Genomic DNA, 20759 nt, shown 5'->3' with positions numbered 1-20759 from the left:
GGAGGGCTGAAACTTTGGTAGAGCACCACGCATAGACCTCATCTCAGATCGAGTTGAAAATCAAGGGTTTTGGAGTCCTCTGGCCGACCAGACCCTAGGAGTCGGTTCGGGAAATCGGGCCACGCTCGCACGTGCGGCCACGCTCCCCCCTCATGTGTGCCAGGCCCTAGCCCGCTGCTTGCACGCACAGACTATCCCAGGTTCAGGTTTCCTCCTTATTTTTCCCCTTTTCATACCTGTTTTCATAACTCTAACCCTAGATTGCATTAGTTTTAACTTATTTGCCCCTTTACTCACCCTAAGGTTCTTTGAATTGAAATTGAGGAATCTTTTGGATTAGGGACTGATTGCTGTGCATGTGTGGCTGAATTCTATTTCCCTTTGAGCATCGTTTGGTCCATAATTTTATTGATCTAGTCCTAACCTGTGTAGGCCTAAACACAGTAGATTCCTCTTTACTTGAATGTTTGAGCTTTTGTGTGGGATGTGGAATTATTATGTGATTGTTCTGAATTAGTATGATCTAAGCCTGAAATTTTGCATATCATATTTAAATTTCATGTCCTGCATCATTGATGGTAAGTTTTTGTAACTCGAACTCGATAGGTTTTTGTGTAGGACCTACGCTCGTGTAGGGCCGAATTCACCGAACATGGATGCGTACATGTTAGTCTCCGTGGGAGCCTCTGGCGGGAGTAAACGTAGGTCCTTTGACTAGGACCGAGGTTGTTGGTTAGTTGATAGAAAACCAACTAAAGTCTTTTGCAGGAGCCTTCGGCGGGAGTATATGTAGACCTTGTGTAAGTTGTAAAGACTATAGGTGAACCTCATTTAAAACCCCCGATAGTGAATATCGGTACACTCTAGGACAGAGTGCATCTGCCGGGAGTGGAGTAGGGAAACTGAACCACTATACATGCTCGTGTTTAGGATTGTCATTTGAGCACATTTCTAATTTTGCTTGTGAATTTAATTTCTAAATTATATGTATGCATGATTAGATTAATGGTAGGAGTTGATAGTTAGTACATCCCACACACACATGTACATTATCTTGTTCAGACTAGTTGCTTAACATTTTGCATCTATTGTAGTCTATGTGATTGGACCCACTCTGGCTTGGAAGCCTTAGTGTTAATTGCCTTACTTAGTTTAAATTGGAATATTAGTTTAAGTGATTGAGTTTTAACTGGCATAATTTTAATAAGTCCTATTCCCCCCCAGGACATACCCTAAATAACAGAGAAGTACTTCAAGGATCTTGAATCTTGTTGAAACTTTCCAATGTCTGAGATCAATGTGAACATTCTTGATATATTTTGAGCTTTCGAGTACTTGTCATGAAGTGTATCCCATATCTTTTTCGCTAAAGTTAAAAACATGACGAAATTACTCATAGCTGGTTCCATACTATTGAGTAGCCAAGCCATGACTTGGTAGTTTTCCTTGGTCCAAAACTTAAAATTTGCATCTATAGATTTTGGAGCTTAACTGTCCATTGATAATGTGCGTTTGGGACAGTGAAAGCTGTTTTTTGCCGATCAGCTGGGTTGATACCCAGTTGCCAAAATCCTGCTTTTAGATCAAATTTTGAAAACAGATGAGCATCTGTCAAATGTTGAAATAAAGAAGCACAATTAGGCAATGGAAACTTGTCATCCTGCAGAAATGTTTTCGCCAGAGCTTATTTCAGCTATTTTAGCCTGCTTAGGTTTGTTAATTATGTGTTTATATATTTTCTGTCATTTCATGTTCTTATCATTTTCTAAATCGTAATTTTTATGTTCTGTGCTACAGTACTATTGCTACAGTACACTGCTACAGTACCATGCTACAGTACACTGCTACAGTACGATGCTACAGTAACACTGCTACAGTACCATGCTACAGTACATATACGAGTCTATCTCGGCCCCCCTAAAAACAACTTTACAGATTGAGCCCATTGTAAATAGTTGTTATTGTTCAACTTTACAGTGGTGATTAATAAGGGATGGGATTCTGAGGTTTCCACACCAAATCCTGAAGACATCTTGTCCTCCATATGGCTCACATGCAAGAACCCATGAGCAAACAACTCAAAGAGAGGACTATGGGACAAACAATCACAAAACTATGAAACCTCAGTTCCAGATGATGTGGTCTGAAAGGTCTAGAAATAGTTAAGGAGAAGCAACTCAACAACAAGAATCATATAAGGTGTGAAACCATCACAAACATTCTTTACATATGAGAATCAGTCATCAACACACACACACCATGAGCTCCAATGTATAGTCAGACCCGCTAGGACCAAGAAACAGTACATCCGACCCTCATTTTGGCTTCCCATTGCCCCTAAATCACCTATTCTCTCCAAAATAACTCCATGGGGAGTCAAATACAGTAAAACCGACCCATCATATAAGGAGAATCCAAAGAAACAACTATTGATTTGGGAGAAATCGAAGGAAAATCGAGATTTGGGGTTTTTCCGCCGAAAGAGAAAAATGAGTGACACATACCTTAAATGGTCTCTAAAAATCTCACAAAAATCACCATAATTCTTCTAAAATCGAGATCTATCAGACCACGTTCCCGATCAAAATAGAGTCGTACGGTCCAAACAGTAGTTGACGTCAGTAGGATGGTTGTTGATGTTAGCAATCTCCTATTTCACCAGTCAACACGAAGACCATGGCTCTGATACGAAGTAGATTTGAGAAGTTTGGAAGGGAAAGGAAGAAGAAGAGAAAAGAAGAGAAGAAGAAAAGAGAGTTTGTGAGAGAAGGGCTTCTTTGGTGTGTTAGGGCAACAAACCCCCCACACCTTTTATTATAAGGCTAAGAATACAGAAGACTGACTCCGCGGGAGCAAAGCATCCATCAAATTTAGCTTACCGCATTTATGCAGAATTTTTAAGCACTTTGTTATTTATCGCCTTCATATCAACCACTAGCTTTCCAACCTCTCGTCAAGTTGGTTATAAATGCTCTATGAATTTCTTTATAACTAATGCCATTTGCATGGAAATTTGTTTTGTTATGTTTCTTATTTTTCTCATCCAATTCTACCTCTTCCCAAAGTTGTATTATTTTTCACTTTTCACGTTTCCACATAATCACAGTAGAAGCTTCTTCCGCATTATATGACCCCCCAAGTTCAAGAAGATCCTCCATTCAACTCCACACCAACTTGCTATCTTCTTTTCGATAATCATTAAAATTCCAAAATGATTTAGGAAGTAATTCATTGTCAATCTTATAGCTAATGTTTCGAGTATCAGTATTTTCATTAAAATCGTTGATAATATCAGTACCGCCAAATCGGTGATAATGATGACATTGTAAGTTGCAATTTTTCCAAGCATGGCGATATCTCAACGTTATATCGCCTTGTATCTCTATTGTATCGATTTTTCAAAAATATTGCCAAAATATTGCGAGATTGTCATGTATATAAATTCCGAAAGTTGCTTGTATTGGTGATCTCCAACAACAACGTCTGTGCGTTGTTCCAAGAAATTCAAGAAAAAAAAAAGAAAAAAGAAAATTGGAATATTTTGATTTTTTTCTACAACACATCTTCAATTCTTGTGGATTGAATCTCCCATTTGAGAGAGAAATCGTGGATTGGAAGTTCAGTGGGCTTGAAATCAAGAAGGTATAAAATATTATAATACATTGGGTATTTTCTTTAATTTTCTCATGAATTTAACTTTAAATCCATGTTTATGCATGATTCTCAAGCATTGACATTGATTTGAGTGGAAAATTAAGAGATTAGAGGATTGAAATGGGGAAATTTGGAAAAATTGGGGAAATTCGATTTTCCCCCATTTTCTTGCCTAAACTAAGCAATTGGGGGCCTAAATTTCAACATGGTGATGAGAGTGGGCTAATCTATAGATTCATGTTGATCTCACGGTTTTTTAATTAATTATATTTTCAAAAATAAAAAATTGTGTTTAATTTGAAAAAAAAAAAAACATACGTTAAACCTTTAAAAAAAAAAGATTTATAGTGTTTTGATGTTTTCTTATTTATTGTCCATGCTTATGATTAATGGGTTGCATTTGTTGGTAGAATATTAGTTTTCTAAATAATATTAAGAAAATCAATTTATTAAAAAAATTTCCATTTGATTTTTTTTTTTTTAGTGAATGCATGGTTGTATGATGAAATGCATGCATGTATGTGTGTATATGTATGCATGCATGGATGGATGGATGGATCACATGCATGGATGGATGGGTGGATGGTTGGTTGGTTGGTTGGATGGATGGATGGATGTATGAATGGATATATGGATTATGCATGTGTGTGTGTGCGTGCATTGATGGATTAGTTGTGCATGTGTGTATATGTGTATGTGTCATTGTATGTATGTATGCATGCATGAATCAATGGATGGATGAGTGGATGGATGGATCATCATGCATGTGTGTGTGCATGCATGGATGGATGGATGGATGGATGAATAATCACGCATATGTGTATATATGCATGGATGGAGGGATGGATGGGTGGTTGGATAGGTATGTTTTTGAGTTCCTTTAGTTTTTAGATATCTTAGTTATTTTTTAGTACTTGCATAGTTGCATTTGTATTATATGAACTCATTTTGGTTACTATTGCATTGATTTTCTATGACAACATATCCTTTTAGGCTCCCATTAGATGGATACTTATTATGTATGCAAGTTTTTTTTATTCCTAAATAAGCAAATATGTGTATTTTAGCATCTTTTGAAATTTCACTAAAAAATTCCACCATTTTCCCCATGTTTCCCCAATGTTTGCCTCAGTATGCGATAGATCTTTAGGTTTCGGCAATAATATCGGCGATATCGATATATGTTTCTGTATCCCCAGCTAGCGATACATGTAACGATATCGATACTACGAACATTGCTTGCAACTGTATAGTTAAAGAAGAGAAGGTCCAGCATTTCTCACTGTTATCTCTCAGTTAATTTTTCCAAGGTTTTTATGTCCATAATAGTCATAAAAAATGTATTCTTTTTATCAATCATGCACACGTAAATGTGTGTGGATGACTTTGAGAATCTTCTTCTGGTGTGGCACCCTTGCACAATTGGATCAAAAGATCCTTGTGCTCATTCAAGACCTCTTTCAAAAATTACATTAGAAGTGGGCTCATGATAGCTTCTCATCATTTGTAGGTCACCTCAGTTTCTTTCTTTTTTTCCGTGTTTCCTCTTTTCCCTTTTATTTCCATCACTATCTGTGGAACAAAGTTACAGATGTCTATAGAATTGATAAGGAGATCTACTGGTGTACTGATGGCCTTTGATGACAATTTCGTGTGGTTTAGGGTCTGGGTAATACTTGTGATGTTTCAGGTGTTTTGTGAAGCTTTGCTTAATGATACCTGATACTGCATAAAATGGAACATGTGTCAATTCGCACATTGCACAATGGGAAGCACCCCTTGCTGATTACCAGTCTTAATTGAGAAAGGATTGCTGGACCACTAAATCCATAATGTAGCTTCTACTCTGTTTCCATTTGGATTTCTAACTCTTTATTCTGGATGGCTTTTCTTTCTTTTAGGATCTGATTTTGTGGATTCTGTGAGGATTGGTCGTCAAATCCTAATTTAGTGATGAGGACAACCGGAGGGAAAATTCTACTTCCATTTTACCTTTCAATAAAAAAAGTTTCCATTTTCTGCCTTGATTTCAACTTTTGCCTAACGTTGGAAGATAAAGTAATTTCCCATAAATCTGCATTCCCATGTGAAGTTTGCATAGTTACTAAAGCAATTAAATTCAGAGAATAGAAAATAATTGCAGTCTGAGAAGCCACATACCAGATTTTGATTCACAAGTGAGATAAACAAATCACTCCACCGTCCACACAAAGCCAATGGAGTTGCACTGATGGTTTCTAGGGCATTGCTCCTCTAGGTAAAAAATAAAAAATATCCCTTCAATTCAAATAGATTAAGGCGTATAGGAATTCCATCTTTTGGTTACCGAAGGGCTCAAGCAGACTTCTCAAAGTAAAAAGGAAACTTCTAAGCTTGGGTGTTTCTGCTTCCGTGGGGGACACAACTATAGAAGGAGTGGAGAGACGGGTAGAAGGGGTACATCAGTTTCCTCATGAAGATATTATCTTGGAATGTTCGCGGGCTGGGTTGCCATGTTAAGCGATCCATAGTGAAGAAGATCTGCAAGAAGTCCAAGGCCCATTTAATTGTGCTCAAAGAATCCAAACTCCAGTCAGTAGATAAGAAGATCATTCGCTCAGTTTGGGACTGAAAAGGAATTCAGCGGGAAGCTCTAGATGCCTCTGGAACATTGGGAGGCTGAAAAGGAATTCAGTGGGAATCTCTACATGCCTTTGGAACCTCGGGAGGTATGATCATCTTATGTGATCTTGCTATCTGGCGTAAGGAAGATAGTTGGTCAGGTATGCTCTTGGTTAACCTTGCCTTTGGTTTTCGTTGGGTCTTTTCAGGAGTCTACGGTCCCTCTCACTCCCACTTTCAATATTCCCTTTGGGCTGAACTGTCTTTAGTTTGGGAGAGATGGCATCTCCCTTGGTGCATTGGAGGAGATTTTAATGTTGTGCGGTTCATTCATGAAAAACTTGACAGAACCAGAGTGTCGGCCAACATGCGAGGTTTCTTAGAGTGGTTAGGGAAACATGACCTCATCGATCTCCCCGGGGGGGGGGGGATAGGTGGGTGGGGTAATGCAGGGGCATTTTCACACCGGGCTCGAGTGGGGTCGCTTGTGGGATGCAGGGGCACACTCGGGGTGGGTGCGGCACACGGAGGTGTCGTGTTCAAGACTCCTTACCGGGGGTGATTAATGCGCATTTCACATCGGGTTCGAGTAAGGTAGCCCGTGGGATGCCGGGACACACTTGGGGTGGGCGGCCAATGTGATTTGGGGCCCGTGAAGGGGGTTCGACCGAGGTCCTAACCCATGCGATGTGGGGCCTGGGTTATGAGATAAAGGGATTAATTCGCTATACTCTAACAGTTCGAGCTTTTAGAGCAAGTGGTTAATTGTCCTGCATCAGCGGGGGGATGAAATTCACTTGGTCCAATGGTCCTGTTCCTCCAGCGATGTCTATGCTCAATAGATTCTTGGTTTCTCCAAGTTGGATTGAAAGATTTCCCTTTTCTTGTCAACGTCATCTCCCAAAACCAACTTTGGACCACTGCCTGATTCTCTTGGAAAATGAAGAAATAAAGTGGGGCCCTCGACCATTTAGATTTGAGCTGGCTTGGCTTATAGGTTGAGGGTTTTTCAACCCAAATATCAGGCTGGCGGTCCTGATTCGTGGTTCAGGGAAAACTTGGTTTTGTTCTATTTAAGAAATTACAGATGCTCAAAGCAAAACTCAAGAAGTGGCGCAGGGAGATTTTTGGTATGAGGGAAGTGGGATGTCAACTATTCTGGAGCAGATTCAAGCATTAGATGTTCAGGAGGAAGGGGGCCCTCTGTTTGAGGAGGAAATCACTCTAAAGAGAAGTTATCTTCAGACTATGCATCCAAAATTAAGGAGGAGGAGATTAAATGGCGCCAATGCTCTAGGCTGTCTAGCTCAAGGAAGGACATGAAAATACTAAATACTTCCATGGGGTGGCCAACACTAGAGCCAAGAGTAATTTTACCTCCTTACAAGGGGTCCGTATCTCTAAAAAGGATGATATAATCTTTACAGTAGTTAACATCTTCTCCTCTCTCCTTTCAGATGAGGGTTTTGATAGACCTGCCATTGGCGATCTTGCCTTGTTGAGAATCTCCTCAGAAGATGAAGTTTCCCTAGAGAAACCCTTTCTTCCTGAGGAAATCAAAGCTGCAGTTTTTAACTTCGCCAAGGATAAGGCCCTTGGACCTGATGGCTACTTGTTGGCCTTCTTTCAACATTTCTGGGAGTTGGTCCAACATAATGTTGTTTCTTTCATCTAGGATTTCTTTATTTCAGGTCGAATTTCATTGGAAATGGGCTGCTTTTTCATAGCCCTAGTCCTTATACTAGAAGGTGCCGAGAGTATTAAGGATTGTAGACCCATCATTTTGATTAGTAACTGTTACAAAATATTGGCTAAAATCCTAAGCTCTATAATTAGGTAGGTGCTCCTTAAGGTTCTATCCACTTTCCAGAGTGCCTTTGTGTTTGGTAGACAAATCCCGGATAGTGGTTTATTAGCCCACAAATGTATTGACCCCTAAAATAGGGCTAGGAAGGAAAGCATTCTCTGTAAATTGGACTTTGAAAAAGCATACGATCAAGTCAGTTGGAAATTTCTGAATTACATGTTAGCTCGATTGGGGTTTGGGGAAACCTGGTGTCGATGAAACATGAACTGTGTATCTTCAGCCAATTCTTTTGTCCTTATAAATGGATCCCCGTTTGGCTTCTTTAAGGCCTCTTGGAGGCTGAGATAGGGGGATTCCTCTTTATTATCGTCTCTGAGACTTTAAGTAGAATGCTTAGTAGGGGCAGGAAGTTGGGTTATTTAGAGGGTTCTCGGTTGATAATTTTCTTGCTAGGATTAATCACCTTTAGTTTGCGGATGACACTCTCATCTTTTGCGAACCCTCGGAACTGTCGATTATATGCCTTGTTATGTTAATTTTCTAGCTTGAGGTGGACCAGAGCTGTACACGAGCTGAGCTAAATCGAGTTTGACCTAAGTTTGGTGTGGCTTATGTGACACCCCCTGTTCGAGCTTTACTTGAGCCAAGCTTCGAGCCTATCTCTATTGTTTGAGCTTGGTTTGGTCCATATTATACGAGCTTGAGCTTGGCTTGGTTTAGTCCAAATATTCGAGCCGAGCCGAGCCGATTCGAATCCCGCATTAGCGTACTGAGTAAACTTTGTGGGCCCACCGTCATGTATATGTATTATCCATGCCGTCCATCCGTTTTTACATATCATTTTAGGACCTGATCCAAAACTGAATCATATTCAAAGCTCAAGTGGACCAAACCATAGGAAACAGTGTACATGTATTATGTATATGTATTATATATTATCCACATCGTCATGTATATGTATTATCCACGCCGTCCATCTGCTTTTACATATTATTTTAGGACATGGTCCCAAAATTGAATCATATCCAAAGCTCAAGTGGATCACACCATAAGAAACAGTGTGCATACAATCTACGAGCTGGATCAAACCAAGCTGAATCTAGTCGAGTCGGTACTACCCTGGTTTGAGCTTGGTTTTCTTTTTTAAACGATCTCGACTCCGAGGCTTGGTTTGATTTGAACTTTTATTCGAACCAATCCAAGCCGAGCTTTTTCAAACCAATCCGAGCCGAGCTTTTGAGCTGGCTTGGTTTGTGTCCAGTTCTAGAGGTGGTATCTGGTCTCAAGGTTAACCAATCTAAAGGTGAATTTCTGGGAATCCACACCTCCGATGAGGATCTTAATACCTTGGTGGCTGCGTTTGGATGTCGGGTGGGATCCTTCCCATCGACCTACCATGGGCTTCCATTGTGTGTGGGTAAACCTGCTTTGCACCTTTGGGGTAGGGTGTTGGAAAGATTCAAATGAAAACTATCTTCTTGGAAAGGCAACCTCTTATCTCTGGGTGGCAGAATTACAATGATTAAAACTTCTCTTTCCAGCATGTTGCTTTACTTCATGTCATTATTTTGTTGCTTAAGTCTATGTTGCTGAAATTAATTAGCTTAGTAGGTCCTTTTTGTGGCAAGGTTGATCTCCCTGATTGAAATTTCCTTTGTTGAGTTGGGAAAAAGTTTGCAAAACAACCTTTGAGGGAGGGGCATGTATTAAGTGTCTTGAGTGCGCTAATCCAGCCTTGTTAGGTAAGTGGGCTTGGAGGTTTGTTAATGAGGACCACTCCCTCTAGAAAAGGGTTAAAGTATGGTGTAGAGTTGGACGGGTGGTGGACCAAGAAATCTTCCTTGTATAGATCCCCGACCCTTTGGAAGGAAGTGTAGGAGATTAAAAGGAAGAAATAATGGTGAAGGGAAGAGAAGAAGAGTAGAAGAGTAGAGGAGAGGAGAGAGTTTGGGAGAATGACTGTTGTGTTTCTTTCACTAACACCAACACTCTTATTATTATAAAGATACAGAGTTCTGCAAGAATATGAAGGTGCAAATGCACTAATACAATAGGCAAACAAAACACACACACACACCAAATGCAAATATACAATCTCTTCACTCCCCCTCAAGTTGGAGAATAGATATTGATCATGCCCAACTTGCCATGAATGCGATGAAGAGCATCCCGAGTCAAAGACTTAGTGAGAGTGACGACCACTTGATCCCCGGAGCGAATAAAGTGGGTGACAATGCCCTCGGAGGCAACTTTCTCTCGAATAAAGTGACAATCAACTTCAATGTGCTTGGTGCGCTCATGAAAAACTGGATTACTTGCAATATGTATGGTTGCTTGGTTGTTACAATGGAGAGGAATAGGACCCGAAGGAGGATAAGCCAGTTCTTCAAGAAGGGTGCAAAGCCACACAAGTTCACATGTCGCATGAACCATGGCCCGATATTCTGCCTTAGCTGTGGAGCGTGCAACAATAGATTGTTTCTTGCTCTTCTATGTGACTAGATTCCCACAAAAAAAAAATTGTAATGGCCAGACATAGAGCAATGATCATAGACACTACTAGCACAAATGGCGTCAGAGTACCCAGAGAGGTGAAGATGGCCATGGAACCGAAAGTGATGCCCAAGACCAGGAGCTGATTTAAGATACCGGAGAATGCGGTAGACAATAATAAGATGCAGCAAACGAGGATCACGCATAAATTAGCTGACAACACCCACTACATAAGATAGATTTAGCCGGGTAATAGTTAAGTAGATAAGTCGACCAACAAGGCGCCGATACTTCCTTGGATCATATAGAAGGCCACCATCATCCGGTTGAAGTTTTTGAGAAGGATTCATGGGAGTAACTATAGGTTTGCACCCTTGCATACCCGTTTCCGTGAGAAGATCAATGGCATATTTACGCTTACGCTGAGACAGGACCACCCTTGATTTGGAGCGAGCTACTTCAATGCCCGAGAAATAGTGAAGAGGGCCAAGATTCTTGATTTCAAAACGAGTCTTCAGGAAGGCTTTGACAGCTTCCATGCCAACAACGTTACTCTCGGATAACACAATATCATCCACATACACAACGAGCACAATAATTCCCGTTGATTGGCGACATATGAGGAGAGAATGATCGGCGTGACTACACACAAAGCCAAACTCAAGGAGAGCATGACTAAATTTCTCAAACCATGCATGCAGAGACTATTTAAGGCCATAAATCGCTTTCTTTAATCAGCATACAAGGTGAGGATTGTCAGAGGCCACAAGACCAGGCGGTTGATGCATATAGACTTCTTCTGTGAGATCCCCATGAAGAAACACATTTTTCACATCAATCTGGAAAATGGGCCAAGATTAGTTGATAGCCAAGGAAATGAGCACTCAAATGGAGTTAAGCTTGGCCACAGGAGAGAACGTCTCAAAATAGTCCATGCTATGTGTCTGAGTATAGCCTTTAGCAACAAGCTGAGCTTTGTGACGATCAATGCAACCATCGGGAAGAAACTTGATGGTATAAACTCAGTGACATTCCACAGGCTTGTGTCCCTCAGGAAGAGAGACCAACTCTCATGTATGATTTTTTTTTCAAGGGCAGCCATTTCTTCCATCATTGCCTTTGTCCAATTAGGACTCTTGAGAGCATGGGAAATAGAATGAGGAATGTCCACTAAGGAAATTGTAGTTGCAAAAGACTGAAAAGAGGGGGAAAGATGGCCATATGAAACAAAATTGCTAATAGGGTGCTTAGTGCAAGATCAAGTCCCTTTGCGGAAGGCAATAGGGAGATCTTGACTGGGAAGGGATTGATCACTTGAACAATCATTTGAAGTGAGCAGAATGGTGGATGGCAGAGTAGTAGAAGGTTTAGCCTGTCGATGATACACTTGAAGAGGCTTGAGAGTACTTGACTCGCTAGCAGATGGAGGAACAAAGGAGACAATAGACTCCCTTGAATCAGTAGAAATAAGAAGAGGAAGGCGGGATGAATGCTCTCCCTGAGTCACAAGAGGGTCACCAAGAGACCTACCATGATTTGAGAAATAAGGAATGTCCTAAAAAAAGGTGACATCAGTCGATATACACTTCTTGCGAGTCAAGGGGTCATAACACTTATACCCTTTCTGACTATGAGAGTACCCAAGGAAAACACATTTAGTGGCCCGGGGATTAAGTTTATCATTACTACCATCCAAAATTTGAATAAAATGTGCAACCAAACACTTTAAGGGAGAGGTGAAATGGATTGTCATGGGGATACAAAATACCAAAGGAAGATTTATAAGATAAGGTGGGAGATGGTTTGCGGTTAATGAGAAATGTGGCAGTAAGAAGAGCATCACCCCAGATATGTTTCGTTAGGTGCCTATCAAGAAGGAGAGTTAGAGCTACTTCAAGAAGATGATGATTCTTTCATTCTGCAATACTATTCTGTTAAGTGGTTCATGCACAAGATGTCCGGGACTAGATACCATGCTCTTGCAAAAAGGATAAAAACGTAGTGGACATACTCCCCCCATGATCAGAGTGGATTGTTTTGGTGGAGTATTGAAACTTAGTAAGCACTTCATCTGTAAACCCAAGTCATCCGAGAATAGTCATAAGGTAACAAAATATCGAAATCCGAAAGTAGAGAGAACGGGGGCAAGGCCCCAAACATCTGAATGGACAAGTTTAAAAGGTTGAGATTTCCTTCTAGATGAACCAGGAGGAAAAGTGGCACGACGGTGCTTAGGTAGTTCGTAGATCTCACAACACAATTTTAGAACCATACATAAATGGGAACAAGAGGCTCAATCTAGCTAAAGATGGATGCCTTAAATGACAATGCCATTGTGACACGGACACGCGATCAGGGGAGAGTACTGGAAGCTTCAACGGGTGTATCATCATGAAGGTAAATGCCTCCTTGCTCATGGCCCCCACCAATCACCCTCTCCGTCTGAAGGTCTTGGAAGACACAATGAGAGGGAAAGAAAGTCACAGAACAATTCAAGGTTTTAGTGAGAGAACCGATAAACAATAAATTGAGTGGAAAACAAGGTACATGTAAGATAAAGGACAAAGCTAAGGTGGGAGAGAGAGAAATGGACCCAACTCCTGAGGTAGGAGTTCGATTTCCATTGGCAATGATAACAAATCGAGACCGTAAGAGGAAGAGTAAGAAGAAAAGAGTTGAGACTTACCAGTCATGTGAGGTGATGCCCCAGAGTTGATGACCCATGAGGTAGGGGATGAGGACACAAGAAGAGCAGTACCTGACTGAGCGGAAGCTGCATAGGAAGGCTCAGGAGTATCATGAACATGAAGTCGCATCAAGGTATCATAGGTAGCCCGAGAAATAACAAGAGATTTCCCAGGAGGTGTCTGTTCAACAACATGGGAAGAAGCCTGCCCCTCAGTAGTATCTGTAGCAGTACAAGAGGCAGCGGCATAAGGAGGACGGCCATGTAGTTGCCAATAGTAATCAACAGTGTGACCGGTTCCATCGTAGTGAGAGCATCAGTAAGAACCATCATGACCATGGCCACGTCCTCCGCGACCACAGGGGGGATGACCATTATGATCATGGTCATCGTCTCCACCCCTACTACGACCACCTGATCCAAAGTCACGCCCCAAACTAGGAGATGGTACTCGGGGTCCATGAAGAACAGGAGAGCGATCCACAACAACATGAGCCGGCCGCTCTGTAGGCACAAAGGAATAAGGGGAAATCACAGAAGTGGAAGCCCACTAACACATGGCATAGACAGTCGTCAACGGTAGGAGAGGATCCATCACAACAACCTGACTCCGAACACTGTAATAGTCGGAGTTCAGATGGCTAAGAACTGCATGATGCGAGTGTCGTCGCACTGCTTCCGAGCATATTCATGATCGTCTTTACACTTCGAGGGAAGAGGCTGATAGATATCAAGTTCATACCACATGCCTTGTAAAGTCGAATAATAATCCTTCAATGTTCTGGACTCTTGTTGAAACTGGCCAATATCTAAGATAAGTTGGAACACTCTTGAGAAGTTTTGAGCCTCAGAGAACATATTATGAAGAGTGTCGCAAATGCTCTTAGCTGTAGATAGAAACATAATAGAGTTATTCACGGAAGGCTCCATGCTATTCAGCAACCAAGCGATAACTTGATAATTTTCCTTTGTCCAAGTCTTGTAACTGGCATTTGAAGCGCTTGGAGGGTCATCCAATATGTAAGATAACTTCTCACAGGCCCCCAAGAATACTTTGACGGATTGAGCCCATTGAAGATAGTTGCTGCCATTCAACTTAACTGACATAATCATCAAAGGGTTGGATTCAAGAGATGCGACAGAGGAAGATGAAGCTCCTTTGTCTTCCATAGATGACCCACAACAGAAACTCACGAAAAGAGAAGAAAACTGGCCCACATGCAGACCAAAAGAGGAAAATGGCAGCCCGGAGCTACAAGGCAGCAACCAAATAGCCAACAAGGGAAAAACAACAGCTAGAGATAGGATTGAACAGTCAAAGGGACCATACACAGCAGCTGGGTGTATGTTCGGAACAGTTAATCCCCAAAAAACGCACAGCTGGCCACATTTTTGGGTAAAGCATCACTCGAAAATGATTTTTTCTTAGAAAATCCTCTATGGAAAGATTGAGGGGGAGGTATTTTGACCATTCATGTTGAGGGGATTTGAGAAAAAAGCTTATTGATTGATAGAAATCAAGAAAATGGAGGATTGTCTCATGTTTTTTGAAAAACCCTATTTTAAGAAAATTCAAGAAAGGAGTGATAAAAAAAAGCACGAAAAAGCACCAAAAATCTTATCACATCATGTTCTCCTAGAATCCAAAGAAATCTCTTCAAATCCCGCCATACATCTGTACGCTGTTGATGTCAGCAATCTACTGTTCACAGAGACAAGTTTTGACGCTGGAAATCGCTCTGATACCAAGTAGGAGATTAAAGGGAAGAAATAATGGTGAAGGGAAGAGAAGAATAGAAGAGTAGAGGAGAGGAGAGAGTTTGGGAGAATGAGTGATGTGTTTCTTTCACTAACACCAACACTCTTTTTATTATAAAGATACAGAGTTCTGCAGGAACATGAAGGAAGGTGCACATGCACTAATACAACCGGCAAACAAAACACACACACACACACCCACACACACACCAAATGCTAATATATAATCTCTTCAGGAAGTGGATACGATGGCTGCCTTGGTCTTCTCAAACATCACCTTTGAAGTGGAAAATGGTCTAAGGGCCAGATTTTGGTCAGACCCGTGGTGTGATTCCTCACCCCTAAAACCTTCCCAACTCCAGCTAGGCTTTGTGCTGACCCCAACATCTCAGTCCCAGATTGTTTCTCCTCTTTGGAATTGGGGGGAGTATGGACTTCCATCTTTCAGAGAGACCTAAAGGAAGATGAATTTGCTTACTCATGCTTCTATCTTGCCTGCAGAAGTTCGAGTTAATCTCTGACTCCCCGGATTCAGCATTGTGGAAGCTGGGATGTGGAGTCTTCTCCATCAAGTCTTTTTAAGAGTGCATCACTTCTCCTTCGGAGCCTACCCCCCTCCTCAGTTGCATGGGATCCCTGTGGTCCTCGGGGGCCCCTCCAAAGGTCTGTGCTTTCACCTGGCCGGTGGGAAGAAGTCGAATCCTAAAATTGAAAATCTCCAAAAACAGGGTTTCATTCTCCCCAATGCCTGCTACCTTTGCATCCAAGACGTGGAGTTTGTTTACCACCTCCTCCTCCACTATCCGTTTGCTGCTTATATTTGGAGTGGAATTCTGCAACAGGCAGACATTTCCTAGGTCTTCCCTTATTCTATTGAAGGCCACATCAATCTTGGGAGGTTGGTGGTGGTGGCAAGCTTGGAAAGAAGAGGTGGCGGCTCTGTCTCCTCTCTGCCTTCTGGGAAATCTGGCTAGAGAGAAACAAGTGATGCTTTAATAATGAGATCAGACCTGCTAGAAGAGTGTTTTGGTCTATTCTGCAGTCAGTTAGAGATTGGGCCTCTCTTCGAGGCTCCTGGGTCAGGTTTTGGGCTTGAGCAACTAGCTCTTGTATTCTTTTCCTTTTATCCAGTCCCCTTGCAGCTTTCTTGCTTTGGGGCCCTGGTTTTTTTTTTTTTTCTTTTTCTTTCTGGTTTTTCTGTTTCCTTTTGTACTGTTTTGTTTCTTGTCTGCCTTTGTTTCTGTTTGGCTTCGTGCCTTCTTTTAATATAATCATCTTTCAAAATAAAAAATAAAAAATAGAATAGTTTCTTATTTCATAAAATCATAGAATCTAGTTCATATGAAGAACCTGCTACTAGCCTATTTATAGGCAGAAGTACATGGGTTTCTAAGTGAGACTCAAACTATTCCTAATTAGTGCAAACACCTTATCAGAAACATTCCCAATCATATTGATCTATTAATAACAGACTGTTTTCTAGAAGAAAATAGTAGACTGACTGATACTAAGATTCCAAATTGACTGGGACTCTATATAAACCATGCTGAGATTAGTACTACATACCGTAGTGTTACCGAGATGCACTGTAGGACGCTGTGAAAAACCTATCACTATAGGACTGATTGCGTCATTGACTCTTTGTAACAGACTGCCATTTGGTGTTTTGGGATTTACAATGGCTAAATTTATCTTCGTGTTTCACAGGCCCTCGCTAGAAATTATTGTTCTGGCAGATACAGCCTTCCCAGTAAATTAACAAAGCTTGGATGCACTGTCTCAGTTAAATTTCAGCATTATAAACAGTTTGGAGTCTGGATAGTACTCTATTGGTAACAATATTTCTTCCGTTTCACATTCTATCTTTTTGTTTGTTCATATTGCAGACACAGGAAATAATCAGATTAAATGGAATATACAAGCGGTTATTGTCCAGTTCTGGGGTAACAATGTTGGAGGGTGAGGGAAAGGTAATTGATTCTCATGGAGTTGAGCTGACACAACCAGATGGTGCGAAGCGCCAATATTCAGCAAAGCATATCTTGATTGCCACTGGCAGTCGGGCTCAACGGCCATCGATTCCTGGGCAGGTTAGTTTTATACTAGGGTGCTTAGAAATTTTTTGATGGTAAACTTAGGCCCCTCTTCACTAGCTAATATGCAACACATGTTGCTTTCAAAATTTCAAATTTTCATTCATCACAAAAAAGGAAAAAAAAATTTCCAAATTTCAAAATCCTTTGATCTTCCGAATTTCAAAATTAGTTGAAGTGGCATTGAAGTTATGATTGCTCTTCAAACCCCTACCAACATAGGTTCCAACTATTTCAGCTCTAATGCATATTTACCCAGCTTCGGTTTCAGACAATTTGAATTTCTGCCTTAAAGTTTTTATACCATATGTAATTGGATGACTAGCAATCCAGCTTTCTCGATTGAGTGGACAGTTATTCATATCTGCATTATTGTGGGTTTGATTATATGTACTGATTCACGTTTTATGTTTTGTTTTTCTCATCTCACGGAGGCAATATAGTTGTTGGAAGTTGGTTAGTTGACTTGGAAAATGTAAATATGTTTATAAAGATTAATCAAATCCTGTTATTTCTACAACAAAAGACTAGAACTTCACATAAATGGCATGATAAGAGCATATTCCAGTTACAGAATTATTTAATAATAATTATTACTATTATGAATATATTAAAACACGAGAAAAGGTCTTAAGAACACAGAATGTTTACTTTCTCAACAGAACCAGCTATAGAAATTCCCCAAGCTCTGCCTTTGTTTTTATGCATGCATTTTGCACATGTGCATATACATGTCCACTTGTGTTTATTTCTCAATTTTGATCTTGTTTGTGCATTTCTAGGCACCTATTGCATCAATGTTATTTGGATGTCTTTATTCTTGTTGTGTTTCTTAACCTTGTTTAGTTGAGCTGCATTATTTATGATTGACTGGTAGATAATAAAACTAGCTATATTATCATGGAATTGAAAAAAAGTTATGGTGGAACCCAACATGCAATACAGGGATGTAACACTTATTCTGAAAAAAAATAGAGGCCCGTAACTGTCCAATATGGGGCTGATACATTTTCTTCATTAAAAAATGATTGACCGTTACAAGGCGATTACAGAACATATCGTAACAGCCATAAGGCTGGCCATTACAGCCAACATCACTGTTATTAAATATGTTGTGTATTATACATGAATAAACAAATACATCCATACCAAGGAACAGTTCCTTTTCCATATAAGTTTCTAATTTTATACACTGATCTTTTCCAGTTAGTTGGGACTTGGGATAAGGCTTAGGTGATGATGATGACTACCTTTTCCAGAAACTCATCCCTTGGTTCAATAAATTTGTATCATGTCGATTGGCCGCTTTAGGTTTATGCTTATGAAACTTGCTGAACCTTTTTGTACCCTACATTTTACAAAAAAAAAAAAAAAAAAGGAAAAAAAAAAAAGAAAAGAAAAAGAAAAAGAAATACTTATTTCCAGTTCCTTTTCAAATTTTTTTTTTTTTTTTTAAATTGATTTTGTCATGATCATCTGGTTTCATCACACCTTGCGACATTTCCTCTGGCTGTGCTTTAATACTTCATCGTTTTTGCTCTTGGTTACAAATCTGCATCTTTTAGAGACTCTTGGCATGCAAATGAATGCTACCATACTTTTTCCACTTGTCGATTGTAGATCCAATCTTTTATGCACTTGCGTCCATAGCTTATGCTCTTTTTTTTTTTTTTTTTTTGGGAAGCCTTGATGCATGTTTTGTGCCTTACATATCTTGAACCCACGATGTGTTAAATTGGAGAATGTGACTTAAGGTTCTGCTGCTTTCTCTTTGCAATTGTAACATCTTACCTCTAACATGTCTTTTAGGAGCTGGCTATCACTTCTGATGAAGCTTTGAGCTTGGATGAGTTTCCCAAACGTGTTGTGATACTCGGAGCCGGGTAGGTTATTATCAGTTTTTTTCCCCCACTATGCTATGGAAGCAGGTCATTGTCAGTTGTTCACTTGTCATGTCTTGAAGTTAATCCCCTATTGGTTTGTTCTGGTCATTGCTTAATTCCTGATACAACCCCATCTTATATAGGTACATTGCAGTTGAGTTCGCTTCAATATGGCGTGGGATGGGTGCTACAGTGGACCTTTTTTACCGAAAAGCACTTCCATTGAGGTTAGCTCAGGTTTTGATATTGTCTTCCTTTTACTTTCAGACTTTGTGGTTTTCCTTTTCATTATTTTTCCAGTTTCTTTTAATAACATGGTAGTATTGTACCGATTGTATATGTTCTCTTATTGATTGCAATTCAAAGAAAATCTAGGGTGCTTTGTAATGTCACTGGGCAATGGCTTTCCTTAAAATTCTTACAGTAGCCATGGGCGCTATCAGAGTTCATATTATTAGTATTGTTACATGTATCGCTGACCGGGGACCCAGAAACATGTTTCGATATTGTGGATATTATTGCTGATGCTAGGAAATGTACCATTGACTAAGGCAAACATAGGGAAAATTGTGGGAAAAGAACCATATATAATAACTTTCCATTTAATAGGGGCCTAAAGCAAGTGTTGTAAAAAATAAGTGCGATAGTAACCAAAATGAGTCCATCCATCCGTCCATGCATACATACATGCACACATACCTGCACACATACATGATCCATCGATGCATACAGACATGCATCTATCAATCCGTTCATATGCACATGATCCATCCATCCATGCATGCATGCACACATACACACGTACATGATTCATCCATGCATGCATGCACACATCCACACATACATGATTCATCCATGCATACAAACATGCATTCATACATACATACAACACATACATTCCAACCATCTATCCATCCATGCATATATGCATCCACACATAAATGATCCATCAATTGATGCATACATATGTACATAATCAATACATGCATACATACATACATGTCTATCCATCCATCCATCCATACATACATACACACACACATACATGTCTATACATCCATGCATACATTAATACATCCATCAATCCATCCATGCATACATCCACTAATACATCCGTCTATCTATGCATGCAAACATACATCCGTCCCTACATACACATATACATGACAAATCCATACATCCATCTATGCACACATACATGCATTTTATGATACAACCACGCATCCATGGAAAAAATATTTTTAAAGTGGAAATTTAATTTTTTAAATGAATGGATTTTTTATTTATTTTTCAAAATTTTAAATAATTATTATTTTTTTGAAAAATCTACATGAATCAATAGATTTACTATCTCTCATCATCATATTAAAAATTGGGCTCTCAATTGGTTAATTTAGGTAAGAAAACGGGGAAAAATTAGATTTCCTCGACCCCCCCGCCCAAATTGTAACTCCCAAATCTTTCGATTTTCTACTCGAATCCATGTCAATGAGCATCATGCATAGACAAGGATTTTTAGTGAAATCTATGCAAAAAGAAAGAAAGAAAAACACAAATTTTTATTTAAATTTTTTTCTTACCTTAGGTGTTTCGGCCCACTGAGCTTTCGAGCTTCAATTTCTCCCTCAAATGAAGGATTCGAGTCACCGTGCTTCAAGAAGAGGTGTTGAAATCCACTCTCCACAAGATGAAAACAAACAAAAAAAATCTAAAAAACCGGATTTTCTAATATATATATATATATATATTCTCTGCCTATTTACACAATTCACGTATGCTTTTTC

General features: G+C 40.0%; 1 protein-coding gene across 1 annotated transcript in view; it reads left to right on the top strand.

Annotated features, from left to right (window-relative positions):
- Positions 1 to 20759, top strand: part of LOC131245827 (glutathione reductase, chloroplastic-like) — a 67234-nt gene that overhangs the window by 21957 nt on the left and 24518 nt on the right. The window contains exons 6-8 of the mRNA XM_058245544.1: positions 16886 to 17089; positions 18902 to 18975; positions 19119 to 19202. Of these exons, the coding sequence (XP_058101527.1) occupies positions 16886 to 17089; positions 18902 to 18975; positions 19119 to 19202 (362 nt within the window). The remainder of the gene's footprint in view (positions 1 to 16885; positions 17090 to 18901; positions 18976 to 19118; positions 19203 to 20759) is intronic.

Source organism: Magnolia sinica, chromosome 5, assembly GCF_029962835.1.
Source record: "Magnolia sinica isolate HGM2019 chromosome 5, MsV1, whole genome shotgun sequence".
Lineage (NCBI taxonomy): Eukaryota > Viridiplantae > Streptophyta > Magnoliopsida > Magnoliales > Magnoliaceae > Magnolia > Magnolia sinica.
The sequence above is the reverse complement of the archived record's forward strand: the minus strand, read 5'-3'. Positions and strand labels throughout refer to the sequence as shown.